At 43.2% G+C, this 26,124-nt stretch overlaps 1 protein-coding gene across 1 annotated transcript in view; it reads left to right on the top strand.

Moving 5' to 3' along the window:
• Window positions 1-243: 243 nt before the first annotated feature.
• LOC106608714 (VPS10 domain-containing receptor SorCS1-like) overlaps window positions 244-26,124 on the top strand; it is a 103,958-nt gene continuing 78,077 nt past the window's right edge. The window contains exon 1 of the mRNA XM_014206816.3: window positions 244-1,045. Coding sequence (XP_014062291.2) covers window positions 281-1,045 — 765 coding nt within the window. The 5' untranslated portion in view covers window positions 244-280. The remainder of the gene's footprint in view (window positions 1,046-26,124) is intronic.

The raw sequence follows: 26,124 nt of genomic DNA, 5'->3' as shown, positions 1-26,124 counted from the left end.
ATGTTAGATATGTTCCAATCATTAATTTTCTATCGTGGTTGAGATCATGTGGAAGAAAGCACATGGGAAATATAGCCCCTCTCTTTTCTCTCCTATCATGACTGAATCTAACCCCCAGCTCCTCCTCAGTGCATCGTTTGCATCACTACTTGTTTGAGCACTTCTTCGCGCACCGTATCAACCTACGTTCCCGAAACGATTCAACAGATAATAATCAAACCCTAAAAATTATTCTATTATCTACAAGACACAATTCAAAGCGGACTAACTTAAACCAAGGATGGAGGCAACCGTAACCGGCTGCTGCCCTTATTGTTACATTGCTATGTGGATGTGGCTCTTTACCCTAACTTCCACCCTGGACTTGATCAAAACGGAGATAAGGTGCATTCCATCATGCCAACTCCCTGTTATCAAGCCGGCTCCCCAGGAACTCTCTGAAGTGGTATTTGATCCATTTGGAAAAGTACCAGAGGGTGAAGTTGTGGGGTTTGCAGAGAAGTCACCACGTTGTCACCCCTTTAATGGCAGATGTAAAGAAGTGAAAGTTGCGGAATATTTAGAGCGCGTCTCCGGTGATGGGAAGGTCATTTCAGTGCGTAAATCCGAGCAGCCCATTGCAAATAAATCATACAGCCGTGGATTTGAAAAACGTCAGCGAAGGGAGAAACTTTCCAGTTCTGAGGAGCTTTATCAGCATCAAAGTGGCTCGGGCATAGATATTCCATCTGCCACCCTCAAAGTATCCGTCAATAACACTAGACATAATAAAATGAATTGTTTTGGAAGAGAAAATAGACTTAAACGACATGAATTATCAAAAAACAAGGTTGGAGCAAGTTTTAGGAGCCGTGGAAGGAGACGAAAGCGTAGCTTCCAGACGGCGGAGAGCAGAGCAACTTGGTCCGGATTCCGATGGAACATTGAAGATGCCTCAACCTCGGGGCAACATGATGAGTTTAAACTCATTAGTTCTACATTCGCACTCACCGGGGATTCAGCTCATAACCAAGCCATGGTGCATTGGTCCGGCCAAAATAGCAGTGTAAGTCAAACTTGGCAATGATGATTGCACCCTTGCACATTGCATAATCGTCTTGATGGTATAACATTTAGCCTGTATTTTCTGTATTTTATAATAGCAATTTAGGTGGTGGACTTGGTCTTCTGAAGGGTCTATAATATGTAGTTAAGATGTATTGTGTACGCATCTAGTTCAAATCCTGAAGCTTGGTTTAAATTGTGTGGCATTGGAAGACCATGGGCACTGATAATGCCCTGGCCCTGCAGACCAGTGCAGCAGGCCATTTAATGAGAGAATGCTGAAGAGCTGGATTGTGGAAATTGGAATCACACTCACAAAAACACAGGACTGCCCTGTTCAATTAAAACCACATGCTTTCAATGGGTTTCAAGTCCACAGACTCAAATTGCCTAAAAACATGTTGATTTTGTGGCCAATTTTTCTTTGTACCCTTACAAAAAGAGATTGCAGTTTTGAAACTGCAGTGACTGCAGTTGATTGTGGTATTTTGGACACAGTAATTGCAGAATAACTGCAATGTACAGTACTGAAGTTAAAATGCATTTATACTGCACTCTAACTTATTTTACATTTATTTAAAAAAATGTCACCTTTATTTAACCAGGTAAGCTAGTTGAGAACAAGTTCTCATTTACAACTGCGACCTGGCCAAGATAAAGCAAAACACTGCGACACAAACAACAACACAGAGTTACACTGGAATAAACAAGCGTACAGTCAATAACACAATAGAAAAAAAAGAAAGTCTATATACAGTGTGTGCAAATGGCGTGAGGAGGTAAGGCAATAAATAGGCCATAGTAATGAAGTAATTACAATTTAGCAGATTAACACTGGAGTGATAGATGAGCAGATGATGATGTGCAAGTAGTGATACTGGTGTGCAAAAGAGCAGAAAAGTAAATAAAAACAATATGGGGATGAGGTAGGTAGATTGGGTGGGCTATTTACAGATGGACGATGTACAACTGCAGCGATCGGTTACCTGCTCAGATAGCTGATATTTAAAGTTAGCGAGGGAAATGTAAGTCTCCAGCTTCAGCGATTTATTTTTTTATTTTTTTATTGAATTTTTTTATTCTTTTTATTTTTTTATTTTTTTTTGCAATTCGTTCCAGTCACTGGCAGCAGAGAACTGGAAGGAAAGGCGGCCAAAGGAGGTGCTGGCTTTGGGGACGACCAGTGAGATATACCTACTGGAGCGCATGCTACGGGTGGGTGTTGTTATTGTGACCAGTGAGCTGAGGTAAGGCAGAGCTTTACCTAGCATTGACTTATAGATGACCTGGAGCCAGTGGGTCTGGCGATGAATATGTAGCGAGGGCCAGCTAACTAGAGCATACAGGTCGCAGTGGTGGGTGGTATAAGGGGCTTTGGTAACAAAACGAATGGCACTGTGATAGACTGCATCCAGCCTTGGCCAGGTCGATGAAGACGGCTGCACAGTACTGTCTTTTATCGATGGCAGTTGTGATATCGTTTAGTACCTTGAGCGTGGCTGAGGTGCACCCATGACCAGCTCAGAAACCGGATTGCACAGCGGAGAAGGTACGGTGGGATTCGAAATGGTCAGTGATCTGTCTATTAACTTGGATTTCAAAGACTTTAGAAAGGCAGGGCAGGATGGATATAGGTCTATAACAGTTTGGGTCTAGTGTCACCCCCTTTGAAGAGGGGGATGACCGCGGCAGCTTTCCAATCTTTAGGGATCTCGGACGATATGAAAGAGAGGTTGAACAGACTGGTAATAGGGATTGCAACAATGGCGGCGGATAGTTTTAGAAAGAGAGGGTCCAGATTGTCTAGCCCAGCTGATTTGTACGGGTCCAGGTTTTGCAGCTCTTTCAGAACATCTGCTATCTGGATTTGGGTGAAGGAGAAGCTGGAGAGAATCGTGCAAGTAGCTGCGGGAGGTGCCGAGCTGTTGGCCAGGGTTGGGGTAGCCAGGAGGAAGGCATGGCCAGCCGTAAAGAAATGCTTGTTGAAATTTTCGGTTTATCATGGATTTATCGGTGGTGACCGTGTTACCTAGCTCAGTGCAGTGGGCAGCTGGGAGGAGGTGCTCTTGTTCTCCATGGACTTTACAGTGTCCCAGAACTTTTTGGAGTTTGAGCTACAGGATGCAAATTTCTGTTTGAAAAAGCTAGCCTTTGCTTCCCTGACTGACTGCGTGTATTGGTTCCTGACTTCCCTGAACAGTTGCATATCACAGGGACTATTCGATGATATTGCAGTCCACCACAGGATGTGTTTGTGCTGGTCAAGGGCAGTCAGGTCTGGAGTGAACCAAGGGCTATATCTGTTCTTAGTTCTACATTTTTTTGAAAGGGGCATGCTTATTTACCAATTTGTAAGTCGCTCTGGATAAGAGTGTCTGCTAAATGACTTAAATGTAATGTAATGTATTTAAGATGGTGAGGAAATTACTTTTAAAGAACGACCAGGCATCCTCGACTGACGGGATGAGGTCAATATCCTTCCAGGATACCCGGGCCAGGTCGATTAGAAAGGCCTGCTCGCAGAAGTGTTTTAGGGAGCGTTTGACTGTGATGAGGGGTGGTCGTTTGACCGCGGACCCATAGCGGATGCAGGCAATGAGCCAGTGATCGCTGAGATCCTGATTGAAAACAGCTAAGGTGTATTTAGAGGGCAAGTTGGTCAGGATAATATCTATGAGGGTGCCTATGTTTACAGATTTAGGGTTGTACCTGGTGGTTTCCTTGATGATTTGTGTGAGATTGAGGGGATCTAGCTTATATTGTTGGGGTGTTAAGCATATCCCAGTTTAGGTCACCTAACAGAACGAACTCTGAAGATAGATGGGGGGAAATCAATTTACATATGGTGTCCAGGGCACAGCTGGGAGCTGAGGGGGGTCTATAACAGGCGACAACAGTGAGAGACTTATTTCTGGAGAGATTCATTTTTTAAAATAGAAGCTCAAACTATTTGGGCATAGACCTGGAAAGTATGACAGATCTTTGCAAGCTATCTCTGCAGTAGAGTGCAACTTCTCCCCTTTTGGCAGTTCTATCTTGACGGAAAATGTTGTAGTTTTTGGTGGCCTTCCTAAGCCAGGATTCAAACACGGCTAGGACATCAGGGTTGGCGGAGTGTGCTAAAACAGTGAGTATAACAAACTTAGGGAGGATGCTTCTGATGTTAACATGCATGAAATCAAGGCTTTTTTGATTACAGAAGTCAACAAATGAGAGTGCCTGGGGACACGCAGGGCCTGGGTTAACCTCCACATCACCCGAGGAACAAAGGAGGAGTAGGATGAGTTTACGGCTAAAGGCTAACAAAACTGGTCGTCTAGTGCATTGGGGACAAAGAATAAAAGGAGCAGATTTCTGGGCGTGGTAGAATAGATTCAGGGCATAATGTGCAGACAAGTATGGTGGGGTGCGGGTACAGTGGAGGTAAGCCCAGGCACTGAGTGATGATAAGAGAGGTTGCATCTCTGGACACGCTGGTTATAGTGGGTGAGGTCACCGCATATATTTACATTTACATTTAAGTCATTTAGCAGACGCTCTTATCCAGAGCGACTTACAAATTGGTGCATTCACCTTATGATATCCAGTGGAACAACCACTTTACAATAGTGCATCTAAATCGTTTAAGGGGGGGGGGGGGGTTAGAAGAATTACTTTATCCTATCCTAGGTATTCCTTAAAGAGGTGGGGTTTCAGGTGTCTCCGGAAGGTGGTGATTGACTCCGCTGTCCTGGCGTCGTGAGGGAGCTTGTTCCACCATTGGGGTGCCAGAGCAGCGAACAGTTTTGACTGGGCTGAGCGGGAACTGTGCTTCCTCAGAGGTAGGGGGGCCAGCAGGCTAGAGGTGGATGAACGCAGGGCCCTTGTTTGGGTGTAGGGCCTGATCAGAGCCTGAAGGTATGGAGGTGCCGTTCCCTTCACAGCTCCGTAGGCAATCACCATGGTCTTGTAGCGGATGCGAGCTTCAACTGGAAGCCAGTGGAGAGAGCGGAGGAGCGGGGTGACGTGAGAGAACTTTGGAAGGTTGAACACCAGACGGGCTGCGGCGTTCTGGATGAGTTGTAGGGGTTTAATGGCACAGGCAGGGAGCCCAGCCAACAGCGAGTTGCAGTAATCCAGACGGGAGATGACAAGTGCCTGGATTAGGACCTGCGCCGCTTCCTGTGTGAGGCAGGGTCGTACTCTGCGAATGTTGTAGAGCATGAACCTACAGGATCGGGTCACCGCCTTGATGTTAGTGGAGAACGACAGGGTGTTGTCCAGGATCACGCCAAGGTTCTTAGCACTCTGGGAGGAGGACACAAGGGAGTTGTCAACCGTGATGGCGAGATCATGGAACGGGCAGTCCTTCCCCGGGAGGAAGAGCAGCTCCGTCTTGCCGAGGTTCAGCTTGAGGTGGTGATCCGTCATCCACACTGATATGTCTGACAGACATGCAGAGATGCGATTCGCCGCCTGGTTATCAGAAGGGGGAAAGGACAAGATTAATTGTGTGTCGTCTGCATAGCAATGATAGGAGAGACCATGTGAGGATATGACAGAGCCAAGTGACTTGGTGTATAGCGAGAATAGGAGAGGGCCTAGAACAGAGCCCTGGGGGACACCAGTGGTGAGAGCGCATGGTGCGGAGACAGATTCTCGCCACGCCATCTGGTAGGAGCGACCTGTCAGGTAGGACGCAATCCAAGCGTGGGCCGCGCCGGAGATGCCCAACTCGGAGAGGGTGGAGAGGAGGATCTGATGGTTCACAGTATCAAAGGCAGCAGATAGGTCTAGAAGGATGAGAGCAGAGGAGAGAGAGTTAGCTTTAGCAGTGGGGAGAGCCTCCGTGACACAGAGAAGAGCAGTCTCAGTTGAATGCCCAGTCTTGAAACCTGACTGATTAGGATCAAGAAGGTCATTCTGAGAGAGATAGCAGGAGAGCTGGCCAAGGACGGCACGTTCAAGAGTTTTGGAGAGAAAAGAAAGAAGGGATACTGGTCTGTAGTTGTTGACATCGGAGGGATCGAGTGTAGGTTTTTTCAGAAGGGGTGCAACTCTCGCTCTCTTGAAGACGGAAGGGACGTAGCCAGCGGTCAAGGATGAGTTGATGAGCGAGGTGAGGAAGGGGAGAAGGTCTCCGGAAATGGTCTGGAGAAGAGAGGAGGGGATAGGGTCAAGTGGGCAGGTTGTTGGGCGGCCGGCCGTCACAAGACGCGAGATTTCATCTGGAGAGAGAGGGGAGAAAGAGGTCAAAGCACAGGGTAGGGCAGTGTGAGCAGGACCAGCGGTGTCGTTTGACTTAGCAAACGAGGATCGGATATCGTCAACCTTCTTTTCAAAATGGTTGACGAAGTCATCCGCAGAGAGGGAGAAGGGGGGAGGGGGAGGAGGATTCAGGAGGGAGGAGAAGGTAGCAAAGAGCTTCCTAGGGTTAGAGGCAGATGCTTGGAATTTAGAGTGGTAGAAAGTGGCTTTAGCAGCAGAGACAGAAGAGGAGAATGTAGAGAGGAGGGAGTGAAAGGATGCCAGGTCCGCAGGTAGCCGAGTTTTCCTCCATTTCCGCTCGGCTGCCCGGAGCCCTGTTCTGTGAGCTCGTAGTGAGTCGTCGAGCCACGGAGCAGGAGGGGAGGACCGAGCCGGCCAGGAGGATAGGGGACAGAGAAAATCAAAGGATGCAGAAAGGGAGGAGAGGAGGGTTGAGGAGGCAGAATCAGGAGATAGGTTGGAGAAGGTTTGAGCAGAGGGAAGAGATGATAGGATGGAAGAGGAGAGAGTAGCGGGAGAGAGAGAGCGAAGGTTGGGACGGCGCAATACCATCCGAGTAGGGGCAGAGTGAGAAGTGTTGGATGAGAGCAAGAGGGAAAAGGATACAAGGTAGTGGTCGGAGATTTGGAGGGGAGTTGCAATGAGATTAGTGGAAGAACAGCATCTAGTAAAGATGAGGTCAAGCGTATTGCCTGCCTTGTGAGTAGGGGGGGAAGGTGAGAGGGTGAGGTCAAAAGAGGAGAGGAGTGGAAAGAAGGAGGCAGAGAGGAATGAGTCAAAGGTAGACGTGGGGAGGTTAAAGTCACCCAGAACTGTGAGGTGAGCCATCCTCAGGAAAGGAACTTATCAAGGCGTCAAGCTCATTGATGAACTCTCCAAGGGAACCTGGAGGGCGATAAATTATAAGGATGTTAAGCTTGAAAGGGCTGGTAACTGTGACAGCATGGAATTCAAATGAGGAGATAGACAGATGGGTCAGGGGAGAAGGAGAGAATGTCCACTTGGGAGAGATGAGGATTCCAGTGCCACCACCCCGCTGGCTCGATGCTCTAGGGGTATGCGAGAACACGTGGGCAGACGAAGAGAGAGCAGTAGGAGTAGCAGTGTTATCTGTGGTAATCCATGTTTCCGTCAGCGCCAGGAAGTCTAGGGACTGGAGGGTAGCATAGGCTGAGATGAACTCAGCCTTGTTGGCTGCAGACCGGCAGTTCCAGAGGCTGCCGGAGACCTGGAACTCCACGTGGGTCGTGCGCGCTGGGACCACCAGGTTAGAGTGGCAGCGGCCACGCGGTGTGAAGCGTTTGTATGGCCTGTGCAGAGGGGAGAGAACAGGGATAGACAGACACATAGTTGACAAGCTACAGAAGTGTTGTTTCTTGTATTATTGTCTCCTGTGTCTTTAGAGAACTGTTTCACTTTGATATCCTTTTTCTTCTGTCCTGATTTTCTCTTTCTTTTCTTCTGTTAACTAGATATTCTTTGTTGTTCTTCGTTAGCTAGCTAGCTTCTTCCAAAAGAGTCCCTAGCAACTGCTTAGCAACTGGTAAACAATTCAGCTAGCTAAGATAACTACAATTTTATGAAAAATAGTTATTTTTCAAAAGCCTATCTTCTTTGTTTGTTGCTTGTTTTTTCTCCTATTCAGTCTTGCAGTTTTCTTTTGCTTTTTTCCGATGTACTTCACTCTAAAAACCATGTAAATTTCAATATTTGTAGGAGCTCATTTTTCAGCTGCTGCTGCTCAAATTGGAGTTCCGGAACAAAGCATATGTGGGAGGTGGGACAAAGGAGGTATCTGAGGCATGTAGAATGGGACTAGGGGCTCCGCAGTATACTAAAACAATGATAACTATCTTAAACAACAGTATACAAGGCATATTGACATTTGAGAGAGGCATAAAGCAATCACAGGTGTTGATTGGGAGAGCTAGCTAAGACAACAACGGGTAAGACAACAACAGCTAATCAGCTAAGACAACAACAACAGGTAAAATGGCGATGAATGGGCAGAGAGGGTCGGTTAACTAAACACAGGGCCTGAGTTTGGGGCTAGGGCCGACAGATAAACAAAAGTAAACAAAGTGGAGAACCGGGATTAATGAACAGTCCAGCAGGCATCAGCTATGTAGTCAAGTGATTTATAGGGTCCAGTGAACAGCAATAGCTGGAACAGGGAAGCTGCGGAGTAGTCGTTGCTACACTAGCATGCGGGAGACACAGCGTTTAAAGTTAGCAGGCCAGGGCTAGTAGAAGCATCCACTCCGATGTCGGATGGAATTACGTCTGCGGACCAGTTGTGGTGGTACAGCGGGCCGCCGTGTCAACAAAGGGACCGGGCCAGAAGATGGCGAAAGAGGTATTGTAGTTGTAGTAATTTCGTTTGCTAGCCGGGACATGTGCCTGGCTCAGGGCTAGCTTCGGGGCTGGGTCACCCGGTGGCAGCTAGCTAGCTGTGATGATCAGGAGTAATGGTCCAGGGTTTACGGCAGGAATCCGGCGTTGTAGTGGAGAAAAACAGTCCGAGGCTGGCAGGTATTATCCAGGCTAAAAAACGTCTGGTGCCTGTGCAGAGGGTAAAGGCTGCTAGCAGTGGCTAACAAGGACTAAATTGCTAGTAGCTAATTAGCTGGTTAGCTTCTGATGGCTAGCTCCTGATAGAGGTTTTGGCTATAAGGTCAACAACAACAAAAATTGCGGATCCGTGTCACATTGAGTAAGGTGGGTTACCGGAAGGTATATTTAATCTAAAAATGGAAAAGAGATTGAAGTATAAATTGAAATATATACAAAAAAAGATGAAAAATACAAAAAGTAAACGAGAGGACGACAAACTACATCTGCACTGCTACGCCATCTTGGAAAAAAAACCTGGGAAAAAAACTACAGTTACACTGCAAAATTACTGCAGTAATATAACGGTGTTCTTTTGGATGCAGTATTTGCAGCATACTCCAGTTATAATGTAATATTTTTTCATAAGGGTGGATTTTGAGGTGAGCTTGGGGTTATTGTCTTGCTGGAAGATCCACTTGTGACTAAGTTTTAGCCTCCTGGCAGAGACAACCAGGTTTTTGGTTAAAATATCCTGGTACTTGGTAAAGTTCATGATGCCTTTAACCTTAACAAGTGCACCAGGACCAGTGGAAGGAAAATAGCCCCGTAGCGTCAAAGATCCACCACCATATTTTACAGTAAGTATGGGGTTATTTTCCTTTGCCCTCACAGCAACCTCAATTTGTGAGGGGCATGGACTCTACAAGGTGTCAAAGCGTTCTACAGGGAGGCTGGCCCATGTTGACTCCAATTATTCCCACAGTTGTGTCAAGTTGATTGGATGTCCTTTGGGTGGTGGACCATTCTTGATACACACAGGAAATTGTTGAGCGTGAAAAACCCAGCAGCGTTGCAGTTCTTGACACAAACCGGTGCGCTTAGCACCTACTATCATACCCTGTTCAAAGGCACGGAAATATTTTGTCTTGCACGTTCCCCCTCTGAATGGTACACAATCCACATTCAATGTCTCAATTGTCTCAAGGCTTAAAAATCCTTCCTTAACCTGTCTCTTCCCCTTCATCTACACTGATTAAAGTGGATTTTAGAAGTGACATCAATAAGGGATCATTGCTTTCACCTGGATTCACCTGGTCAGTCTATGTCATGGAAAAAGCAGATGTTCTTAATGTTTTGTATATTCAGTGAATAGCGTAATTCACTACATGTCTCATTTATATAATTACATACTTTATTGTTCTGTGTGTATCCTTTTCAGTTTCATTCAGCATTGGATTTAGTATTTATTATTCATTAGGAGCCCCAATTAGATCCTGCCGAGGCAGCGGCTACTCTTCCTGGGGTCCAAACAGAAAACAACATAACAAATAAAATACATAATATGCATGAATATACATACATAGCACTAGATTTACATTACAATTTAGTCATTCAGCAGACACTCCCATCCAGAGCGACCGACAGCTAGTGCATTCATCTTAAGATCACCAGGTGAGACAACCACATATGACAGTCGTATCCCAACCACGTATCACATACAGTGCATTCGGAAAGTATTCAGACTCCTTGGCTTTTTCCACATTTTGTTAGGTTACAGCCTTATTCTAAAATGGATTAAATCGTTTTTTACAAAATTCATTAACAAAATTCTTTGCTCTTCTGCTCGCCTGAAGGAAGAACGTGTCACAGAATTTACAAACTTTTCAAGCACACAAAGACTATGAGATTTGGCTTCGACTTAGGTGTTTGTTAGTGGGGAGAGAGTACTTGTCCCCCTAGATGTTGCAAGTTTTGGGACTTGGTATCTGTTTTTGTGTTTGCTAAAAGCTAACTACTTTCTGCTCTGCTTGTGAAGCTAATGTTGCCTTGCTTGAGTAAGATAGCCAGTTGTAAGAGTAAGTTCAAAAAGGCTAACCAACTGAGTTTGAACATCTGAATGTGCCCTAGGGCATGTGATTTCACAATGAAAATTAAAGCTACTGTCGTGTTTGCCTGGGGTAGAAACACACTCAGAAGGTTTTGGCTCGGACCAGTTTCTGTGACCATTGTCTCCGGCTGGGCTCAACTTCCATTGGGTGGACTTTGTGAGAAAGATTGGAGCTGCTGGCGAGGGGTTTTCCGGTGAAGTGACCTCAGGAAGGGTTGTCTGAGGCCGAAAGAGAGCAACAGTGGAGGTCGGAGTTGATAGGGGTGTAATCCCAGCCGAGTGAGGCTCATTCTAGTTTCTCTGGCAGTGTTCAGAGTCTGAATTCAGGGGATGCTATACTATCCCTGGTTGGCTTTGGAGGGTTCCTCCAGGTTTGGTGGAAGGAATTGGCCACCTGTCCCTTCAGTGGTGAAGCGTCACTTAACCCTGTTTAAAGACTTTGCAGATGAGCTAAAGGCATCCTGGGATTCCCCTCATTCAGCCAGACTGGTTCTACCATGTTATGGTGAGTTCATAAATGTAGAGGGTATGGAGGAGATGGGGCTCATTTGCATAAAACTGGCGAGTTACTTAGCTCCAGAGGCTAACAAGGGGGCTAATCCTAGCATGGTGCTTCCGAATAAACAGTGCTGGTTCTCAGCGGATCAGCTTGACAAAGTGTACCAGGCTAAGGGACTGGTTCCTAAGAGGGACAGGTGGATTTTTTTAGATGAGCCAGTTTTGCCACCAAGGTTGCTTGGCTATGGAGTCCTTACAGAACTGTTTAAAAAAAAAAAAAAAACAGGATGCAGCTCTACGGGATCTTTACCTATGAAAGCTCTACGTGTTCTTTACCTTAGTGAGGGCGGCTCAGCAGTTCTAGAGGTGTGAAGGAAATGGTCCATACCAGAGATGGGTTGCCCTGGGTCATGGGGCGGCATCAAGGTCAGTTTTTGACCATCTTGGTGCTTCTGGGCAGTGGCGGACATCTTGGCACAGACGCCATGCTGGGTCGTAGCAGAGAGGGGTGGAAGCTGATTCTTCTGCGGCAAGGGGGAAGGAGCAGACCTTGCGACCCTAGCAGCAGGCCCTGCTCCCTATTAATCTACTGTGGTGGCAGTGCTCCTAAGTGGCTTGGTCAATGGGGGTAAGTTACTGTTGCTGAAGTCCCCAAACCTGGTGTGGGCCGGGTATCAGAATGGCGGTACCATGGTTCCTCTGTGTTCATGGGTATTGAAAGTGTGGTATTGTCCAGGTGTGGGCATAATAAACATAATTCCTTCCTCACATTCAGACACACAGTTGTCAAGAGTGGTGGATAAGAAAACAAGCATGCCCAAAACATTTTTTGTTTAATCACAGTCCTCAGGGTGGTGCACTGTCCCTTCAGGAGATAATGTATGGTCATTCACAATGGGTGATGAGGATGGTGACAAGGGGGTACGGTCTGCAGTTCGCTGTGCATCCTCCTCCTTGTCAAATCAAATATCAGTAATATCTAACAAGTAATCTAACAATTCCCCAACAACTACCTAATACACACAAATCTAAAGGGGTGAATGAGAATATGCACATGTAAGATTTTTAATGAGCGATGGCCGAGCGGCATAGGCAAGGTGCAATAGATGGTATAAAATACAGTATATACATGTGATATGAGTAATGTAAGATATGTAAACATTATTAAAGTGGCATTATTTGGAGTGAATTGTATGAAGTGATTAGTGATCCATTTATTAAAGTGATCAGGTCTAAATGTAGGCAGCAGCCTCTCTGAGTTAGTGATTGCTGTTTAGTAGTGAGAAACATGAGATAGAAGCTGCTATTCAGTCTCTAGAAGCTGTTTTTCGAGAAGCTGTCTCTCGGTCCCAGCTTTGATGCACCTGTACTGACCTCGCCTTCTGGATGGTAACGGTGTGAACAGGCAGTGGCTCGGGTGGTTGATGTCCTTGATGATCTTTTTGGCCTTCCTGTGACATCGGGTGCTGTAGGTGTCATGGAGGGCAGGTAGTTTGCCCCCGGTGATGCATTGTGCAGACTGCACCACCCTCTGGAGAGCCTTGTGGTTGAGGGCAGTGCAGTTGCTGTACCAGGCGGTGATACAGCCCGACAGGATGCTCTCGATTGTACATCTGTAAAAGTTTGTCAGGGTTTTGGGTGACAAGCCAAATTTCTTCAGCCTCCTGAGGTTGAAGAGGCACTGTTGCTCCTTCTTAACCACACTGTCTGTGTGAGTGAAGCATTTCAGTTTGTCTACGATGTGTACATTAAACTTTCCACCTTCTCCACTGCTGTGGTGTTTTCCGGACACCACATTCCGAGTGCCCTCACCTCCTCCCTGTAGGCTGTCTCGTCGCTGTTGCCCACTACTGTTGTGTCGTCTGCAAACTTGATAATTGAGTTGGAGGCGTGTATGGCCACACGGTCGTGGGTGAATAGGGAGTACGGGAGGGGGCTGAGCACGCACCCTTGTGGGGCCCCAGTGTTGAGGGTCAGCGAAGTGGAGATGTTTTTTACCTTCAACACCTGGGGGCAGCCCGTCAGAAAGTCCAGGACCCAATTGCACAGGGCGGGGTTGAGACCCAGGGCCTCCAGCTTGATGATGAGCTTGGAGGGTACTATGGTGTTGAATGCTGAGCTGTAGTCAATGAACAGCATTCCTACATAGGTATTCCTTTTGTCCAGATGGGATAGGGCAGTATGCAGTGTGATGGCTATTGCGTCGTCTGTGGACCTTTTGGGGCGGTATGCAAACTGAGGTGGGTCTAGGATGGCCAGTAAGGTGGAGGTGATATGATCCTTGAATAGTCTGTAAAAGCACTTCATGATGACAGAAGTGAGTGCTACGGGGCGGTAGTCATTTAGTTCAGTTATCTTTGCCTTCTTGAGTACAGGAACAATGGTGGCCGTCTTGAAGCATGTGGGGACAGCAGACTGGGATAGGGAGCGATTGAATATGTCCGTAAAAACAACAGCATCCTGGTCTGCGCATGCTTTGAGGACACGGCTTGGGATGCCGTCTGGGCCAGCAGCCTTGCGAGGGTTAACCTGTTAGGGCTAGGGGGCAGTATTGACACGGCCGGATAAAAAACGTACCCGATTTAATCGGTTTTGGATAGAAAACACCCTAAAGTTTCTAAAACTGTTTGAATGGTGTCTGTGAGTATAACAGAACTCAAATGGCAGGCCAAAACCTGAGAAGATTCCATGCAGGAAGTGGCCTGTCTGACAAGTGTTTCATCTTGGCTTTTTTATTGAAGACTGAGGATATTTGCTCTAACATGACACTTCCTACGGCTCCCATAGGCTCTCAGAGCCCGGGAAAAAGCTGAACGATATCGAGGCAGCCTCTGGCTGAAACACATTATCGCTTTTGGCAAGTGGCCGATCATAGTACTATGGGCTTAGGCGCATGCCCGAGTCGACCGAATGCTTTATTTTCTTTCGTCTGTTTACCTAAACGCAGATTCCCGGTCGGAATATTATCGCTTTTTTATGAGAAAAATGGCATAAAAATTGATTTTAAACAGAGGTTGACATGCTTCGAAGTACGGTAATGGAATATTTAGACATTTTTTGTCACGAATTGCGCCATGCACGTCACCTTTATTTACCCTTTCGGATAGTGTCTTGAACGCACGAACAAAACGCCGCTGTTTGGATATAACTATGGATTATTTTGAACCAAACCAACATTTGTTATTGAAGTAGAAGTCCTGGGAGTGCATTCTGACGAAGACAGCAAAGGTAATAACATTTTTCTTATATTAAATCTGACTTTGGTGAGTGCTAAACTTGCTGGGTGTCTAAATATCTAGCCCTGTGATGCCGGGCTATCTACTGAGAATATTGCAAAATGTGCTTTCACCGAAAAGCTATTTTAAAATCGGACATATCGAGTGCATAGAGGAGTTCTGTATCTATAATTCTTAAAATAATTGTTATGCTTTTTGTGAACGTTTATCGTGAGTAATTTAGTAAATTCACCGGCAGTGTTCGGTGGGAATGCTAGTCACATGCTAGTCACACGCTAATGTGAAAAGCTGGTTTTTGATATAAATATGAACTTGATTGAACAAAACATGCATGTATTGTATAACATAATGTCCTAGGGTTGTCATCTGATGAAGATCATCAAAGGTTAGTGCTGCATTTAGCTGTGGTTTGGGTTTATGTGACATTATATGCTAGCTTGAAAAATGGGTGTCTGATTATTTCTGGCTGGGTACTCTGCTGACATAATCTAATGTTTTGCTTTCGTTGTAAAGCCTTTTTGAAATCGGACAGTGTGGTTAGATTAACGAGAGTCTTGTCTTTAAAATGGTGTAAAATAGTCATATGTTTGAAAAATTGAAGTTTTTGCATTTTTGAGGTATTTGAATATCGCGCCACGGGATTACACTGGCTGTTACGTAGGTGGGACGATTTGGTGCCACCTACCCTAGAGAGGTTAACACGTTTAAATGTTTTACTCACGTCAGCCATGGAGAATGAGGGGGTGGGGGGGCGCAGTCCTTGTTAGAGGGCCGCGACGGTGGCACTGTATTATCCTCAAAGCGGGCAAAAAGGTGTTTAGTTTGTCTGGAACCGTGATGTTGGTGTCCGTGACATGGCTGGATTTATTTTTGTAGTCCATGATTTCCTGTAGACCCTGCCACATACGTCTCGTATCTGAGCCGTTGAATTGCGACTCCACCTTATCCTTGTACTGGCATTTTGCTTGTTTGATTGCCTTGTTGATGGAATAGCTACGCTGTTTATATTCAGACATATTCCCAGACCTCTTTCCATGGTTAAACACGGTGGATCGCGCTTTCAGTTTTGCGCGAATGCCACCATCCATCCACGGTTTCTGGTTAGGGTAGGTTTTAACAGTCACAGTGGGTACAACATCTCCAATGCACCTCTTTATAAACACACTCACGAGTCAGCGTATAGGTCGATGTTGTTCTCTGAGTCTGACTGGAACATATTCCAGTCCGTGTGATCAAAACAATCTTGAAGCGTGGCTTCCGATTGGTCCGACCAGCATTGAATGTTTCTCATCACTAGTACATCCTGTTTGAGTTTTTGCCTATAAGACGGAAGGAGCAGGATGGCCGGATTTGCCGATGGTAGGCTGGGGGAAGGCTTTGTATGCATCACGGAAGTTAGAGTAGCAGTGGTCGAGTGTGTTGCGCATGAGCATAGCGCAATCAATATGCTGTAGGAATTTAGGTAGACTTTTTCTCAAATTTGCTTTGTTTAAACCCCAGCTTCAATAAATTCAGCCTCAAGATGTATGGTTTGCAGTTTGCATATAGGTGAGTGAAGTTCCTTGATGTCTGTCTTGGTGTCTTTTTGAGGGGGAATCTTCACAGCTGTCGATAACTGACGAGAATTCTCTAGGTAGGTAAAATGGCCTGCACTTAATTGTAAGGAATTCTAGATCGGGTGAGCAGAAGGACTTGAGTTGCTGTATGTTGTTATGATTACACCATGAGTCGTTAACCTCTCTGGGCTAGGTGGGACGTTTGCGTCCCACCCTAGTCAACAGCCAGTGGAATCCCGTGGCGTGATATTCAAATACCTTAGAAATGCTATTACTTCAATTTCTCAAACATATGACTATTTTACACCATTTTAAAGACAAGACTCTCGTTAATCTAACCACACTGTCCGATTTCAAAAAGGCTTTACAACGAAAGCAAAACATTAGATTATGTCAGCAGAGTACCCAGACAGAAATAATCAGACACTCATTTTTCAAGCTAGCAGATAATGTCACAAAAACCAAAACCACAGCTAAATGCAGCACTAACCTTTGATGATCTTCATCAGATGACACTCCTAGGACATTATGTTATACAATACATGCATGTTTTGTTCAATCAAGTTCATATTTATATCAAAAACCAGCTTTTTACATTAGCATGTGACTAGCATTCCCACCGAACACTTCCGGTGAATTTACTAAATTACTCACGATAAACGTTCACAAAAAAAATATATATATATTTTAAGAATTATAGATACAGAACTCCTTTATGCAATCGCGGTGTCCGATTTTAAAATAGCTTTTCGGTGAAAGCACATTTTGCAATATTCTGAGTAGATAGCCCGGCCATCACAGGCTAGCTATTTTGACACCCACCAAGTTTGGTACTCACCAAACTCAGATTTACTATAAGAAAAATTGGATTACCTTTGCTGTTCGTTGTCAGAATGCACTCCCAGGACTTCTACTTCAATAACAAATATTGGTTTGGTTCCAAATAATCCATAGTTATATCCAAATAGCGGCGTTTTGTTCGTGCGTTCAAGACACTATCCAAAGGGTAAAGAAGGGTGATGCGCCCGGCGCGTTTCGTGACAAAAAAATTCAAAATATGCCATTACCGTACTTCGAAGCATGTCAAACGCTGTTTAAAATCAATTTTTATGCGATTTTTTTTCTCGTTAAAAAAAGCGATAATATTCCGACCGGGAGTCGTTGTTTTCGTTCAAAGACTGAAAATGTAAACATGGAGTCGTCTCGTGCACGCGCGCCCCAGTCTCATTGTTCTCAGATCGACCACTTACCAAATGCGCTACTGTTTTTTCAGCCAGGGACAGCAAAGTCATCATTCAACGTTCTGGCGCCTTCTGAGAGCCTATGGGAGCGTTAGAAAATGTCACGTTATGCCAGAGATCCCCTGTTTTGGATAGAGATTGGTTCATTGTTTATTGATTGTGCAGGGAGGTTTACAGTGAATTTGTTTGATTTTTAATAACCTAGTAATAGGGACATTTTTCTATTTTCATAATTATTAGGCTGACATATTTCCTTTAGCTACAGAATATCTCACCACCATACGTTTCCATCTCCTCCCCTCTCTCCTTCATTCCTTTCTTGAGTGTGCAGTGTTTTTAGTGAAATATGTTTCATTGCTATCGATGTTCCCGAAAAGATTTCACTTGGTTTCCCAAATTGGATGGAGAGTCCATGGCATACAGAGTTTGGGCAGAATATCACCTGTCACGCAGCTAGAGGCTGCATGCTCCTCAAACTGTGGTTGATGTGTGGAGTGAAATAACCGGAGTAGCCTACCCTGCATGAGTGAAAAAACGAAACAGCAGGAAAGTGGTCTCCATTCGCTATTCCAGTGCGTACGGATGACATGTATTTCCCCCCTACCCCTCTTCCTGCCCATTTGACAATGGGCCATTCTAAATTTAAAAAAACTTTATATTATTAAACACATGATTAAATTGAGAATAGTCTGAGTGAAAATATGATCACTCGATGTTGAGAGAACAGCTTGTGCAGCCTAATGCAAGGAACAGAGCGAAACCTTTTTGATATATTTTTCAAATAATCAATAGCCTATAGTTGCATCATGCAGCCCATATACAGTAGGTTTTGATTTAAGACATTATAAGGTTTGTATCATTCACTACTAAAGTTGCCAAATAACTCTAAATCTAGAGTATAGGACCTGTTTCAAATGATCTCTTTTACGATCAACATAGACACTTCATATACACACTCGCTCCGGAATGGGAAAATATCCTTTCTATTTTATTCAACCAAGTTCAATTATATTCATCTTACTATAAAATCATAGAATATAAAATAATAGCACGGGACTTATAATCATATCGTGTCTGCTAAATGAACAAGTCTACAGCCTATGGCATTGCACATAGTCAGATAACATACAGTAGGCCAACTCATATTCTGTTCTTCTGAAATACATTTTCTTCATATCATAATCTTTCTTTAGACCAACCTAAAATAAATAATGGATGTATTGTGATGGTGTATATTAAATTGATGTATTCTACTTTTTTTTAAATGTAGATGTTCCAAAAGCGCACATGAGCAGCTTGTATGCGTGCAGGCCTGGAGATTCTAAACGTGTTTATTTTAATTAACAGTGAATTGTCAGTCTTTTGCATGTTTATAACCAGCTGATTTTATCAGAGTTAGACAAATCTCATTGCTGGTAAGTTACATTAGCTTTGAGTTTGTCAACAGAACACACAACCCTGCACCTTTATCTCTGAGCACCCACATTTCAGAAGGCATATCAATGAGTTGAAAGTGTTTTTTGAAAGCATCCTCAGCTCAGCAGGTGCTACTTTTGGGCTGGGTAGGAAATAAACCCACTCGATTTCTTATCTTGCCAGCATTGATCAGACCCCCCTCATGCACGATGAAGCTTCGAGGCTCAGCAAGCTGCCATTGTCTGGCTGGAGACAGAGTCGTTAGAGAAAAAGCATACATGCAAAGAAGAAGTAAGGGCTTTTGATGATTTCTCACTTCAACAATTGACGACAGAGAAATGTCCGCCACAGGGGTGTCTGTAATGCATCTTACATTTCAACTTTTCCTCATAGTATGATAGCATCAGGATATCCCTAGCCAGAGTCCTTTCTGCATGTTGGATAACTACTGTACATACTCTGGGCAACCAGTTACAAACAAAATGGATATTCAATTAGGGGTTGCAAATGTGATGACATGACAAGATATAGGCTTTTGTGGATTTTGGTTGTGCAACATATTGTTACATGTAATAAATGTTTTAGGATGGATGTTTTATTTTTGATCTTAAGGCTAGTTTGAAGGAGTTTGTGCTGAATGTTGTATGTATGTTAATGACAGAGATCCAGAGAGTCATAGTGCACTGTAAAACATTTCCTGTAGAATTACAGTAACTTACTGGCAGAAATTGCCCATTAGTGATTTATTTTACGGTAATCCAATTTACAGTACCAATTTTTTTACTGTAATCGAATTTCCAGTATATTACTGGAATTACCCACGCAGTGAAATATTACCCAGTGTTCTTTGCAATTTTTACATTTAGGCCATTTATCCTTAGCAGTTTACAGTCAAACAAAGGTCCAAAGAAGGTTGATAAAAAAAATTAAAAAAAATTAAACTCAGTCAAAGCAAGTATAAAGTTTATGTAACTGTTACTGAAAATGTTGTAGGTAAGGATACATTTTTCTTCAAAATAATAGCAATTACAACAAGATATCTTATGATATACAGTGCCTTCAGAAAGTATTCAGACCCCTTGACTTTTTCCACTTTGTTACATTAGCCTTATTGTACAATGTTTAAAATTAAAAAATGTCTTCAATCTACACACAATACCCCGTAATGACAAAGCGAAAACAGTGTTTTTAGAAAGTTTTGCACATTTAAAAATAAATGAAAATAAATACCTTATTTACATAAGTATTCAGACCCTTTGCTATGCGACTCAAAATTGAGCTCAGGTGTTTCCTGTTTCCATTGATCATCCTTGAGATGTTTCTATAACTTGATTGAAGGCCACTTGTGTTAAATTCAATTGATTGGACATGATTTGGAAAGGCACACAACTGTCTATATCTGGTCCCACAGTTGACATTGCATGTCAGAGCAAAAAACCAAGCCATGAAGTCGAAGGAATTGTCCGTAGAGCTCAGAGACAGGATTGTGTCGATGCACAGATCCGGGGAAGGGTACCAAAAAATGTCTGCAGCATTGAAGGTCCCCAAGAATACAGTGGCCATCATTCTTAAATGGAAGAAGTTTGGAACCACCAAGAATCTTCCTAGAGCTGGCCGCCCGGCCAAATTGAGCAATCGAGGGAGAAAGGCCTTGGTCAGGGAGGTGACCAAAAACCTGATGGTCACTCTGACAGAGCTCCAGAGTTCCTCTGTGGAGATGGGAGAACCTTCTAGAAGGACAACCATCTCTGCAGCACCCCATCAACTCGGCCTTTATAGTAGAGTGGCCAGATGGAAGCCACTCCTCAGTAAAAGGCACATGACAGCCTGCTTGGAGTTTGCCAAAAGGCACCTAAAGACTCTCAGACCATGAGAAACAAGATTCTCTGGTCTGATGAAACCAAGATTGAACTCGTTGGCCTGAATGCCAAGCGTCACGTCCGGAGGAAACCTGGCTCCATCCCTACGGTGAAGCATGGTGGTGGCAGCATCATGATGTGGGGATGTTTTTCAGCGGCAGGGCCTGTGAGACAGGATGGACGGATCGAGGGAAAGATGAACGGAGCAAAGTACAGAGAGATCTTTGATGAAAACCTACTCCAGAGTGCTCAGGACGTCAGACTGAGGCTAAGGTTCACCTTCCAACAGGACACACAGCCAAGACATCGCAGGACTGGCTTTGGGACATGTCTCTGAATGTCCTTGAGTGACCCAGCCAGAACCTGGATTTTAACCTGATCGAATATCTCTGGAGAGACCTGCAAATAGCTGTGCAGCAACGCTACCCATTCAACCTGACAGAGCTTGAGATGATCTGCAGACTAGAATGGGAGAAACTCCCCAAATACATGCGTGCCAAGCTTGTAGCGTCATACCCAAGAAGACTCAAGGTTTTAATCGCTGCCAAAGGTGTTCCAACAAAGTACTTAGTAAATGGTCTGCATACTTATGTAAATGTCATAGAATTTTTTTATTTTTTTTATACATTTGCATAAAAAAATCTTAACCTGTTTTTGCTTTGTCATTATGGGGTATTGTGTGTAGATTGAAGAGAAAAACCCCCAATTTAATCAATTTTAGAATAAGGCTGTAATGTAACAAAATGTGGATGAATTCAAGGAGTCTGAATACTTTCCGAATGCACTGTATCTCGGATTATCTCTGTATAGTGTCAATACAATACTGAGATATTCACTGTATCTTGATGCCAGAGCAATGAAACACAGTGCAATACAGTAAAATATACTATTGAACTGTAAGAAAAAAAATCTACAGTATTTTACTGTAATTACAAGTGATTACAGCAAGCAGGCTGGAGTAGGAATTTGCTTATTGATGAATAATAGGTGTTTTATATCACTTGCACTTCTAGAGGCCTAAACAAACGCTTCCAAACTGGCTGTGATTACAAATAGACATGGTTAAATATTCATCCATTAAAATATTTTAAGAACTGCTATCACTCTGATGTTCCCTATATACATTTGATTGTTGTGGAACTACTACCACAACCACATATCATTCAAATTGCACCCACTATATTTACAGATATTCAGACATCCTTTTGTTCAAGATAAAACTCTCAGTTGACAGTAGTGAAAGTCAGAAGATACTAACATGGCTGGAGAAGGCATACATTTCAGTGATCTGGAGTATTCTGTTGTTGTACCGAGCAATCCTACCTTAAGCTCTCACGGTGTGGGATGCTTCGGAATCTTGAATCTCTACCGTGAAGTCACTTTATAATTCATGATCCAGTTGACATGTTATCCATAGGAGAGCAAATAGCTCTGACTTCAAAAAACACTGTGTGAATAAAGAGCTATAAATTGATGTGGTAGACAAAAGAAAGACAATAATACAGGTTGAGGTTGTATGGTTGAGAGCTCTGAGCTTGTGTTTGTACCAACAGACAAAGCTTGAACCAGAAAGGTAGAGGTTGTGTAAAGAATGATAGTTTATGCATTTTATTCAGTCTATATTCTTATAAAAGGACGTCCATCCAGTAAAAGATAGATAATTAGTCAGATTTTAACATATAGCTGGATGATAAATTGATGATATGAAAGCCTCTACTTTCAAAATGCATAACTTTTGATGATAATATCATTATGAACCAACAAACATCTGTTTGAAAGTAAACACCGGCTCCGCTCGCAGTGAATCTGTCACAATTCTTAGACTCATTATGTTAGACTGCAAATGCTAATTTGAATCGCATATTAATTTGCCAAATTGTACATAAAGTTTCTAAGAATGTGGGAGTCTCTATTCCATTGCTAATAAGAACTTAAAAAGTATAACAATTCACATCTGTACAATAAAGGTTACCGTTAGGGAGCTGGCTTGTTATTTTTCATCAGCGTCATTAGTGTTGTAGTAGTGGAAATAGATTGAGAAACTCTTAAAATCCCCAAATGGTAATGTATTAGTACTTTTCCATTTATAGGGTAAAGATAGAAAACCACCCTATATTATTGATATTCTGATCAGTAACTTGGATAACAATGGAGTAATCTATCTATTTAATTGCAGCGGGTAAATATGTTGACAGTTTTATTGATGAGGTAACTTAATTCCTGAAGCTGATAAGGCTGGATCAGGGAGTCGCTGAGTCTGGGAATGAATCTTAATTTGTAGTCTGTCTAGCCTTTAAATGTCTCTTTCAGGGGCTCCTCATCCTTCACTAATAGGGTGCCCCCCTCCACCCTCTATCCCACATTCCTCCATCCCTCTTAATACAGCGCCTTCATTCTACTGTAGTAATCTTCTCAAACTAAGCTCTTTTAAATCACTATAACACCCCCTTCATGCCTCAATAATGATCAGATTCATAACAATGTATTCACACAGGGTTGAGATTCCCACAGGATCTTTATAAGTACCCAGCCCCAACCCCCTGTTTAACACAGAAAAATCTACAAAATTAAGAATCACTGTATATTGATGCCTGGCACATTAAATATTTACAACATTAACCTGTTATGGTATAGGGGGCAGTATTTTCATGGCCGGATAAAAAAAAACATACCCGATTTAATCTGGTTACTACTCCTGCCCAGAAACTAGAATATGCATATAATTAGTAGATTTGGATAGAAAACACTAAAGTTTCTAAAACTGTTTGAATGGTGTCTGTGTGTATAACAGAACTCATATGGCAGGCCAAAACCTGAGAAGATTCCATACAGGAAGTGCCCTGTCTGACAATTTGTTGTCCTTCTGTTGCATCTCTATTGAAAATACAGCATCTGTGCTGTAACGTGACATTTTCTAAGGCTTCCATTGGCTCTCAGAAGTCGCCAGAAAGTGGAATGACGTCTCTCCTCTCTCTGGGCGAAGAACAGCAGGAGATTTTATTAGTGGTCAGCCTGGGAACAGTGACACTGGAGATGCGCGTCCACGAGACTTCTCCATTTTTTTCTTTCAGCCTTTGAATGAATACAACGTCGCCCGGTTGGAATGTTATCGCTATTTTACGAGAAAAATAGCATAAAAATTGACTTTATACAGCGTTTGACATGCTTCGAAGTACGGTAATGGAATATTTTGACATTTGTCACGAAATGCGCTCGTGCGTCACCCTTCGGATAGTGACCTGAACGCATGAACAAAACGGAGCTATTTGAATATAACTATGGATTATTTGGAACCAAAACAGCATTTGTTGTTGAAGTAGAAGTCCTGGGAGTGCATTCTGACAAAGAACAGCAAAGGTAATCCAATTTTTGTAATAGTAATTCTGAGTTTAGGTTGTCCCAAACTTGGTGGGTGTCAAATTAGCTAGCCTGTGATGGCCGAGCTATCTACTCAGAATATTGCAAAATGTGCTTTCGCCGAAAGGCTATTTTAAAATCTGACACCGCGATTGCATAAAGGAGTTCTGTATCTATAATTCTTAAAATAATTGTTATGTTTTTGTGAACGTTTATCGTGAGTAATTTTGTAAATTCACCGGAAGTTTGCGGTGGGTATGCTAGTTCTGAACATCACATGCTAATGTAAAAAGCTGTTTTTTGATATATGAACTTGATTGAACAAAACATGCATGTATTGTATAACATAATGTCCTAGGAATGTCATCTGATGCAGATCAAAGGTTAGTGCTGCATTTAGCTGTGGTTTTGGTTTTTGTGACATATGCTTGCTTTGAAAATGGATGTGTGATTATTTTTGGCAGGGTACTCTCCTGACATAATCTAATGTTTTGCTTTCGCTGTAAAGCCTTTTTGAAATCGGACAATGTGCTTAGATTAACGAGAGTCTTGTCTTTAAAATGGTGTAAAATAGTCATATGTTGAAGAAATTGAAGTTATAGCATTTGAGGTATTTGTATTTCACGCCACGCTCTACCATTGGATATTGGTGAGGCGTTCCGCTAGCGGAACGTCTGTCCTTATTAAGAGAGCTTCACCTTGCACTTTCAACACTTGCCTAACACTTTTCCAGCTGGCACTTGAGGATAGAAATGATTTGAGTCTTCCACTGGACCTTCTCCATGTAAATAGTTAAGTTAATGACCATCCAGAAGACAGGAAGTAATTGGGTCTACTTTGCAAACTGCTCTGGTTCATTTTATTAGGTATGACATTGTCCAGCAGATTGGGACTTTTGGAAGCTATAAAGGTCATGTAATTGGTAGACCATTCATCTCTACAATGGCTTCCAAAAGAATTCACCCCCTTGGCATTTTCCTATTTTGTTGCTTTTCAACCTGGAATTAAAATTGATTTTTAGGGGGTTTGTATCATTTGATTTACATAACATGCCTACCACTTTGAAGAAGCAAAATATATATTTCTTGAAACAAAGAAATAAGACTTAAACTGAAAACCTGAGTGTGCATAACTTTCCCCCCAAAAGTCAATACTTTGTAGAGCCACCTTTTGCAGAAATTACAGCTGCAAGTCTAACCTGTTGGGGTGTAGGGGCAGTATTTTCACGGCCGGACGAAAAACAGACCCAATTTAAACAGGTTACTACTCTGGCCCAGAAACTAGAATATGCATATTATTAGTGGATTTGGATAGAAAACACTGAGGTTTCTAAAACTGTTTGAATGGTGTCTGTGAGTATAACAGAACTCATATGGCAGGCAAAAACCTGAGAAAAGTCCAACCAGGAAGTGGAATGTCTGAGAATTGTAGTTCTTCTTTTGATTCTCTATCGAAACTACAGTGTCTGTGGGGTGACATTGCACTTCCTAAGGCTTCCATTGGTTGTCAACAACCTTCAGATAGTGGTTTGAGCATTCTCCTGTCACTGGGCAGATAATAGGAGCTCAGTTACTGAGTGGACTGCCTGGCAACAAAGGGATTGGATATGCGCAGTCACGCGAGCGCGCCGTTCCTGCTTTTTCTTCTTGAATGAAAATGCTATTGTCTGGTTGGAATATTATCACAATTTTACGTAAAAAAATACATAAAGATTGATTTTAAACAGCATTTGACATGCTTCTAAGTACGGTAATGGAACATTTTGACTTTGTCTCTGGTACCGCGCTCGCGCGGTATGCCTTTGGATAGTGACCTGAATGCGCGAACAAATCGGAGGTATTTGGACATAAATATGGAGTATTTCGAACAAAAACATTTCTTGTGGAAGTAGCAGTCCTGGGAGTGCATTCTGACGAAGACCAGCAAAGGTAAGAGAATATATTTCTAATAACAATTCTGAGTTTAGGATGCCCCAAACTTGGCGGGTGTCTGTATAGCTCGCTGTGATGGCTGAGCTATGTACTCAGAATATTGAAAAATGTGCTTTCTCCGTAAAGCTATTTTAAAATCTGACACAGCGGTTGCATCCAGGAGTAGTCTATCTATAATTCTTTAAATAATTGTTATATATTTTGTCAACGTTTATGATGAGTATTTTTGTAAATTGATGTGCACATTCACCGGCTGTTTTGGTGGAAGTACATTTTCTGAACATCACGCGCCAATGTA

Source organism: Salmo salar, chromosome 01 (assembly GCF_965601325.2).
Source record: "Salmo salar chromosome 01, fSalSal1, whole genome shotgun sequence".
In the NCBI taxonomy this organism is placed as follows: domain Eukaryota; kingdom Metazoa; phylum Chordata; class Actinopteri; order Salmoniformes; family Salmonidae; genus Salmo; species Salmo salar.
The sequence above is the reverse complement of the archived record's forward strand: the minus strand, read 5'-3'. Positions and strand labels throughout refer to the sequence as shown.